The following is a 9816-nucleotide window of genomic DNA, read 5'->3' on the forward strand; positions in this document are numbered from 1 at the left end:
TATTAATTAGCTTAAACTCAAATAAACATTTATTTATTCAATTAGACTTCTTATAGCAATTTTGAAACATCTTAACATAGTTTTTACATTTCCCACCGGCTCGGAAAGCAGTTTCTACAGAGAAGAGCCGGCAAGAATCTCGGTAATTGCTCTTTTCCAAGCATGGAATTATGAGGTTATTAGATACATAGTTTTATTATACATGTGTGCTATTCTCAATGCGTGTGTTTACCACGACATCTACTCTCACAATGAACGATAGGCGAGTGTGTAGAGACGATTCCTTAATTGCCTCGTCTACCCTACAACCTACCCCCATCTTGCCCCTAGGGCAGGCGTGTGAGTGGCCCGCTTATACGGCAAATCATTTTCTTCGTTTTGTTAAGGTTCTCATTCTGCTTATAATAATTGGCTCAAGAAATTTATGGAGCGATTATATTACGTCAAATCAAATTAAATAGTATCTCAAAATGTAAACCCTTCAAGTTTATATTATTATCTATGATATAAAATATCACTGTAACGAAAAATTCTCCTTTACAAAAAAGTTTCATATCCAAATTCTAGACTGGAGCCAAATGAAACAACAATTTCCTATTATTCCTATTATTTGGAAATACATGGAGTTATCGATGAACAAAACAACAGAAAATCGAGTCCCTCCTTCGTTTTCGGGGCGTCGGTTGAAAAACGAATTATACAAAAATTACGAAATCAAGCAGCCTGTATTTCGATCACAAAAATAAAACGTCATTTATCGAAATAAAACTGGCTGTCGCTGTCTTCTTTGTAATATATAAGTGTTGAAATTCATTGCAAACGTGTCACGTTCAATTCGTCTGCTATTTGTGTACAAACAAACATTGTGTGTTATAATCCAGTAAGTCTTTTATGATTCCAATGTTAAAATTATTTATAACATATTATCATTATGATAAACTGTATATAATGATTAATTCGTTATTATTTGTATAGAAGTAGCTAATATCCCTGAAGCATGTTTTATACTTAGTGGATTAAGGATTTTTATTTGCCTTTGTGTTTTTAATCGTATCCTATTTATCCTGTTCTTTGCTCGACTGAATTTGTAAAATTTTCATATAACGTTAAACAAAACTCACAAATTTTCTAAATCGGTTAAGAAACATCACCATAATAAGCTTTGGTAATCGCTTGTACACTTTAATCTATAATAGATCTCATAGATCTCTTTACCAAATATTGTGTCAGATTTTATCTGATTAGTTACCTACTAGTACTTACTCTACGCAAATCACAGGTCACAGACAGGTCAGCAGTGTTTGTCACTTGATAAACCGCGAACTAAATGATTTTTAAATAATCTTAAAAAATATATAAGATAGATATGTCGCCTGTAATGGAGAATATTTTATGTAATTCTATTATGAAGTGAAGCTTCACTAACGCTGGTTTATTAAGAAAAAACCTACTGCAAATATTTCGTTAATACTTAAGTACATTTTCTTTTCCAACAGATCATGATTTTTCTAATATGGACGGGTGTGATCTTGACCATTGTTTATATATATCTTCGGCAAATTTATTCAAGATTCACGGCAAATGGAGTTAAGCAAATCGACCCTGTGCCTTTACTGGGGAATATGTGGCCAATTATAACGAGAAAACACAATTTCATTTATGATTTAGAGACATATTACAAACAATTTCCCAATGAAAGGCAGGTTAAGCATTTTATAATTATAGTTGATAGAGAGACATAAATTTTAAAATTAAACTCTTTTGGGTTGACAACTATTTGGACTAATAACAAAAAAAACTACTACTTTCATTAAAATAACGTTATTAGATATCAAAATTAACATTACAATTAAGGCGCAATAAAATGTTCTGTTATACGAATTATTCATATAATGTTCATATTATAATTTGAGGGTAGTTTTTTTGTACAAATTGTGCACACGACTGTTTCCGTCTTCACAAACACTCTTGTATGGGTGCATTGGTGGTGGTGTTCGCTCGCTACAGGGCGACCCACCAGTTCATATGCCCGGTTTCTTGTATGAATATTTTATAAGAATAAGGTTGCGATAACGATGTGTATTTTAATTTAATTTGCAGATTCGTTGGTAAATTTGAATTTATGAACGCAGCTGTAGTGGTGAGAGACCTGGACTTGATAAAGAAAATAACTATAAAGGACTTCGAACATTTCCTCGACCATCGCGGGTTTACGGACGAGGAGGTAGAACCAATATTCGCGAGGAACCTTTTCTCTTTGAGAGGTGAGTGTAGCAGGATGTTTTGTTTCCTACGCTTGAAGCGCCGGCCTTGTACACGTACAATCATATCAGTCACACTAATCACACTAACATTATAAGTGTGAAAGGTTGTTTGTTTGGATGTTTGTCCGTCAATCACGCTGAAACTACTGAACAGATTTTTATGAAATTTGATATACAGGCAGGGTATGAGCTGACTTGAAACACGAATATGATATCCGGGCGGAGTCGGGACGAGCGTCTTGTGTCTAGTCTATACATATACAGTGTCTTTACCAAATTCTATGCTACTAATATTATAAATTCGAAAATTTTGAAGGATGTGTGTGTGTGTGTGTGTGTGTGTGTTTGTTGTTTTTTCACGCAAAAAGTACTGAACCGATTGCAATGAAATTTGGTACGTAGACAGTTGGACTGCTGGACAATGGGATACGGACTTACGCGGGTGAAACCGCGGGGCGCAGCTAGTAATTAATATGAGGCAATATTTCAGATTTCACAGTACAGTAAATGTATTTATTTATCATTTGCGAACACATAATGCATCAATGTTAATGAAAAAAATACATCAAACAGTTTATAAATGTATACATTAAATAATAGGTATAAAAATTATCATAATGAAATAAATAGGTATAGCAGAATTAGTCACACGCATTTAGCACTGGTGGTTTTAAAAAAAAAACAAATTATGATAATCATTTAGAAATTTACGATTATCTAAATACAACCAAGAATACGATATGTTATCAAAACTTTTTTATAGGCCAAGAATGGAAGGACATGCGGTCTACAATGAGTCCAGCGTTTACCAGCTCCAAAATTCGAGTGATGGTTCCTTTCATTGAGGAAGTTGGGAACCAGATGATACAGGCTTTGAAGAAGAGGATTGATGAGTCAGAAAGTAAGATCTGATAATACTCAATATTTTTCTTTTAAATTTAAAATTAAAATGTAAATGCGAATCCACAAGATTTGTTCAGACGTAAAGCCATAGAATAAAGCTAAGTAACAGGAAAGCAAAGGGTTCGGATCCCGCCTCATGATGGATTTTTACTGATCTTGATATTTATCAAATACTACAAATGCTACAAACAACATTGCTTCAATGAATCCTACTTCCTACGAATATTATAAATGCGAAAGTTTGTAAGGATGTGTGTGTGTTTGTTGCTCTTTCACGCAAAAAGTACTTAACCGATTGCAGTGAAATTTAGTATGTAGACAGCTGGTCAACTGAAATAACATATAGGAAATTTTTTGTCCCGATATTCGTACGGAATACGGACTTACGCGGGTGAAACCGCGGGGCGCAGCTAGTCATTAATAAACATTTTTAACAAAGAACGAAACCGGCTTAAATTCGTCAGAACTAAACCAAATGCTAATTGTACCATATAGAAAGCACCAGCTATCAAATAAATCATAAAAAAATCATAAGTCGCTAAACCCAGAAAAAAGTTATGAGGTAACAAACACAAAAACACAGGCGAATTTGCGGTTGAAAAGATATTTAAAATTAGTATCAGTGAACTATTGTTTTCTTATTGGTTAAATAGACTGATCAAAATAGATAGAGTGACCTCCGTATTATGCTAGGCACAATTTTTTTAATTAATTTTATAAAAAATATTGTGCCTAACATAATATGGTCCATTCTCGGGTCACAAACTATCTCTGTCAAGATACAAACAAATAGGGATACTTTCGCATTTATAATATTAGAAGGAATATATAATTACTAAGTATTGTAAGCCTTGAGGTTTCTTTTCGTGTAGGTGTTATTGTAAAACTCTTAATTAAGAGTTACAGATACAAGAGAGAAATAAAAAGAAGTTAAATTTAACTTATTTTTATTGCATTTGCATCTCAATTAATTCCGTAAATCCAAGACTCCAAAACTCACTCACACTCTCTCACATTTCTCTCTATTCCGCAAATTGCTACTTGGGACTCCATATCAGTCTAGTTTTGACAATTTGAAGGCGATTAAGATTTTTGTAAATAAGTACTTTTTTTTCATTTCATTTCATTGAATTCAAAATGTGGATTCACATTACACGCAAATCTGAGATAGGAGTAAAAATCTCTTGTTTTTTTAGCAAGTCCTTGGAACCCTAACACGCCATCTGCGCAGAATATTATGCAAAAAAATGAGCACTTCTGCTAAATAATGAGATTTTTAATTGAATTATTTTAAGGCGGCACAATCGAAGTGGACTGCAAGGATCTTACGACGCGTGTCACCAATGACGTGATCGCGACGTGTGCTTTCGGCCTAAAAGTGAATTCCCATGAAGTCAACAACGAGTTTTACGAGAAGGGGAAGGAAGCTTCCCAATTCAAATTACGGCAGATGTTTATGTTTTTTGCGTATAACGCTTTGCCCGGCCTTGTTAAGGTGAGATGGAGACTTTTAATTTATTTTGGGTGACATAAAAGTTGCAATACAAATTCTGCGAGAAATAAGAATGATGTGATTCAAGTGGGAATCTATATCAAGAGCGAGGTCGAAGACCTTTAAATTGCGATTTCAGCCCTCAAAACAATCCGCTAAATCGGCGGTCCTGAAAACAATTTGTCCCTTTAACCTTGACGAATTATAGGCCTCTGGGCACATTCAACATAACAATATATTTGCTAGGCTTTAAGCATCAAACACAACAATATATTTGCTAGGCTTTGAAGTTGAAACGAATCTGTAGAAAAACATTATAGTAGTAGAAGCGTAAGGTCTGCAACTGGTCACCTTACGCCTCTCCAAATGTTCATGAGCGCTAGAAGCACTTACCATCAGGCAACCCTACTCCATTGACGACGGTGAAAAAAAAAATGAAAGAAAATAATATAAATATATTCTATAGAATTGCTACCAATTCTTGGCTGGAAATTCAGTCATTGGCTTTGTGCTTAAATTGACCAATTTAGAAAATTAATTAAGGTTGTAATGATTAAACTGAATAGTGGATACAGTTTGATTAGATATATAAAGAAAGAAACTAAAAATTACATTGAAATTTAAATGAAATGCAATAAAAGCCGGTCTTTCCATTTCGTTTAGATTCTCATTATATTAATAAATTATTCTATTTCAGAGACTGAAATTGACGCTGTTTTCTAAGTCAACAACACGTTTCTTCACTCGGTTAGTATTGGACACCATGAGCACCAGAGAGACAAACAAAATAATCCGACCTGACATGATACATCTCTTAATGGAAGCTAAAAAAGGTAAAATTGTAAAATAACAGGACTCGAGGGGTACGGGGAAATTTGCGGTACATTCACCCAAATCAAATTAAAATTTCCTTCACATATATATATACTAGCAAACTCGGCGAACTCCGTTTCGCCACCAGATGGCTTCGTTTTTCCCGCTTTTCTGTTGAAATTTTTCCGGAATTTTCTTTGCTATAAACCTCGCGACGCCCAAGACCTTTCCAACGAATGCAAAACCGTGGAAATCGGTTGGTGCGTTCTGGAGTTATAGCGTCAGGAAGGAAAACCCGACTTATTTTTATATAGTAGATATATAATTAAAGATTTTAACGGATTTTAAACGCGATTTATTCATTATATTACTAATCCGACGTTTCGAACACTTTACAGCGAGCGTGGTCACGGGGAGACTGACTTCGCAGCGTCAATATAAATTCATGTTATTATCTTTGAGTATATTGTCATCATTTATTTGAAGTGCATAATGGTTTTAACTATTTATTAAGATAATAAAGCGCATGCATACAATTAGATGAGTGCTGTTGAAGGAATTATGCAATAAAATTCTGTACTTAAGTGTAAATATACTGCTACTAAATATATAAGAAAACAAGTAAAGGTAATTTATATTAGGTTTTAAGGTAGTCACCACGCTGGCTTAGTGCGGTTGGAGCACCCGACTTTTTGATTGAAACATTCAGCTCTGTTATTATTTCGTTTTGTTTTACTTAAAGGTCAACTGAATCACGAGGAAAAACCTAAAGACGCTGTCAATAACGCAGGTTTTGCTACGGTTGAGGAGTCCTCTGTAGGAAAGAGAAAAATACAAAGAGGTATATATACATAAGAAATTAACACTGTAATCTATACTAATATTATAAAGAAGAAAACTTTGTTGTATGTTTGTTTTTTTGTAATTAATGGGCTCAAAAGCTATTCACCATAAGCTACATTATCCACATACATGGTACATAAGGGTGGGTTGGTTCCGTAAGATATTTGGGTTTTTCGGACACTAGCTGTAAAAAATCAACCAGAAAATTTACTATTTTTGCGTACACTGCCTATATTATAAGATATAGAACCATAAAATATTCTAATTAATTGTAGATCTTATAAATATCTACAAAAAAGTCCACGACACACCATACCTATATATGCCGAACGAGGCACAAAAATAATTTAAAAAATCTTGAATTTCTATTTGGACTACATTTATTTTACTTATGCTATTAATCCTTATCAAAATGAATTATTTCATCACTAAAGTTTATTTAGACAATAAATGGTCTTTGAATTAATAAAATTGGACATTTGAAGTTACGATAAAATTTAAATATTACGATTCCTGTGACACGGCCCTTTGCGAAGCGGGCGTCACCAAACCGGGGGTGAGCGTGCGGTATTATAAAGCTGAAGACTTTGTTAAGTCGTACAAGTTCATCTCAGGAACTACTAACCCGGTTTGAAAAGTTCTTTACGTGTTAGATAGCCGATTTATTGAAGAAGGCTATATAATATGTACCACGGGCGAAGCCGGTGCGCACCGCTAGTGCAAAAATTAAATACCTTAAAGATTAGATAAATTACTAAAAGGATTTTTTTATGTCATAGTCGACAATGGAGCTGGTTGGTCGCCTAATGGTAAGCGCTACCACCGCCCATAAACATTTGGAGAGGCGTAAGGTCAATTGCAAAATTTTCGCCTCTACAAATGGATTGCCGACTTTAATTGCGAAAGGATTAGGAAAATATTGACGAGAGAAATAAAGAAAGGACTGGGAAGGGTTAGGAAAAGGATATGGGCCTCCGGCTCCCCCACTTACGGTACGAAACACAATAGCAAGCTATTATTATTCACGCCGGTTTTCTTTGCGGAGTGATACTTCCCCAATGCGAACTGGCCCAATTCGTGCCGAAGCGTGCTCGACTCCCACAATAATATAAATAAATTGTTTTATTTATATTGAAACATAATATGAGTATTAAACAGTTAAACATATGAGTATTGAATATTGGGGATCATTGCATGTTTAGCATCACTGGTACCTCCTTTTTTGTTTGTTATTATTTTTTTTAAATGTGTCTCCTATCCCCAAACTATTGTATATTTATATTTCATATTCATTAATATACAATTTCCAGAATGGACCGACAACGACCTGATTGCCCAAGCAGTCCTCTTCTTTATAGCTGGTTTTGAAACAATTTCTACATCTATGTCTTTCGCCCTTCACGAACTCGCATTGAACCCAGAGATTCAAGAAAGGCTAGTAAAAGAAATAAAAGAAGATGCGGCGAAGCACAACGGCAAAATAGACTACCATTCGATACAGTCTTTACCGTACTTGGATATGGTGATTTCAGGTATTATACTCATATCATTTAAAGTTTATCAGCTAATTGCAATACAATGAAATCGTTTTAATTAGGGTAATAAACTGCGGTACAGGCTATATAGACATCCACAGTAAGAGAATGAGCTTACGTAAGCATTACTGCAAACATATTTTGGTTACAATATAAAAATTAAATTAAGCTTTGCATACATTCACTTCGTTCACATTCAAAATATTATGTCACATTTCAGAGGTGCTTAGAATGTGGCCCCCCGCTTTCCAGCTGGATAGAGTTTGCGCAAAAGATTACAACATGGGAAAGCCTAATAGCAAATCGTCCAAAGATTTCATAGTGAGTATATTCTAGTGTTACAAAACAAAAGGGGGTGTGTTGATTTTTCGTTTGGTCGTAAAAAGAATGTTCTGGAATCCTACATAACTGCCTAATTGATGTCAGTTGATAACAAATCACAGCCAGTCACAAAGACTATTAACAAACTGAGGGTAGTTGAGGCGAACGTTGAATAATCAACGTTTGGACATCAAGGCAAAAATCCGAATAGGATTCGACAGCTGAACAACTTTTAACGGGAAAAAGTGACAGCTAAGTGAAAATTATTTATCCAACAAAATATTAAGCCAGAATTTGCATCTAACACAAGTATATATTACAAATTTTCTTCGGATCCAAAGAGTACATTACCTACAAAATAAAAAAAAATTCTAGCTCCGGAAAGGGGAAATTGTCTTAATACCAATGTGGTGCATCCATCGAGATCCCGAATTCTTTCCCAATCCTGAGAAATTCGACCCGGAACGCTTCTCAGAGAAGAATAAGGATAAAATCAATCCAATGACATATATGCCATTCGGTGTTGGACCCAGGAATTGTATAGGTAAGTGACACAAAGTAAACATACGAGTATAACGATAGACCCATTTGCTTATGGATTAAATGAACATATTCGCATATTCCAGGTTCAAGATTTGCACTGCTGGAACTGAAAATGATACTTTATCAAATTCTTCTCCACGTCAATGTTTCCCCTTGCAGTAAGACGTGCATCCCAACCAAACTGGCAATCGGAAACTTTAACGTTGGTATTGCTGGTGGACATTGGCTGAATTTTGAACTACGGCAGTGATTGGAAAATTTAACTCTATTGTATAGTGTGTAAAGTTAAAATTAATTTTACGATATATGTATTAGATTCGGATAAAATTGATTGTAACTTTTTAAATGCTATAATAATTATTGAATTATATTACGATGTAGGTATTTTATGTCGCTGTAAATTTGTAAAAACCGTTAGATTTTAACCTGTCTTGCCAGTATATAAACTGTAATAAATTACGATCCTAAGCATTGGTTTGTTGTTATTTAACGCATTATTTTTCGTTAATCGTAAACAAATAAATTGCGCGTTGTCAAATATAAGTAAAGAATAAAATAAATTTGACGGTATAGAATGGTAATTTTTTAAGTATTAATTATCAGTATCTATATGCAAATAAAAAAGTGGTGTTTGTAACACTAATTATAACTCATAAGTAAGAACCAGAAGACGGATAATGGAATGCAGTTATCCCGAAAATACTACATAAGCCAGTAAAGCAAAAAACAACGGTCCTATCTCTGTTTGTCTAGAGACAAATGTAACTATGTTTGCTTAAATATTTAAAACTACGCAATGGTTTTTGATAGGGTTTTTTTTTAATAGGTAGAGTGATTGAGTGATAAGAACATTTTTATGTATAATAACATCTATTAAACTACTCCGAATCAACGTGTGCGAAGCCGCAGGCAAAAGCTAGTATACTATAAACCTTACTATATAAGTCTATATGTATAAAAAGTCGCGTTGGGGGACTGCTCCCAATTTTTTCTTACTTAAGTCTTTTACCCAAGACTTATATTATATTTTTTGTGTTATCATGAAAGTAAATTGATGTTTAAGTACTTAGCTACAACAGGAATATAGCGGCGCAGGCGGCGG

At 34.2% G+C, this 9816-nt stretch overlaps 1 protein-coding gene across 2 annotated transcripts; it reads left to right on the top strand.

Annotated features, from left to right (window-relative positions):
* Positions 1 to 808: 808 nt before the first annotated feature.
* LOC119832238 (cytochrome P450 9e2-like) lies at positions 809 to 8964 on the top strand. Of its 2 annotated transcripts, XM_038355896.1 has the most exons (11): positions 809 to 880; positions 1497 to 1699; positions 2101 to 2264; positions 3028 to 3165; positions 4463 to 4662; positions 5357 to 5492; positions 6215 to 6313; positions 7626 to 7847; positions 8071 to 8171; positions 8547 to 8715; positions 8798 to 8964. In XM_038355896.1, the coding sequence occupies exons 2-11, from the start codon at positions 1500 to 1502 to the stop codon at positions 8962 to 8964; spliced, it is 1596 nt and encodes a 531-aa protein (XP_038211824.1). In that variant the 5' UTR covers positions 809 to 880; positions 1497 to 1499. The 2 variants fall into 2 exon arrangements, with proteins under 2 accessions (XP_038211824.1, XP_038211825.1); XM_038355897.1 differs by lacking the exon at positions 809 to 880 and having other exon boundaries at positions 1584 to 1703.
* The last annotated feature ends 852 nt before the right edge of the window (positions 8965 to 9816 follow it).

Source organism: Zerene cesonia, chromosome 15 (genome assembly GCF_012273895.1).
Source record: "Zerene cesonia ecotype Mississippi chromosome 15, Zerene_cesonia_1.1, whole genome shotgun sequence".
Lineage (NCBI taxonomy): Eukaryota > Metazoa > Arthropoda > Insecta > Lepidoptera > Pieridae > Zerene > Zerene cesonia.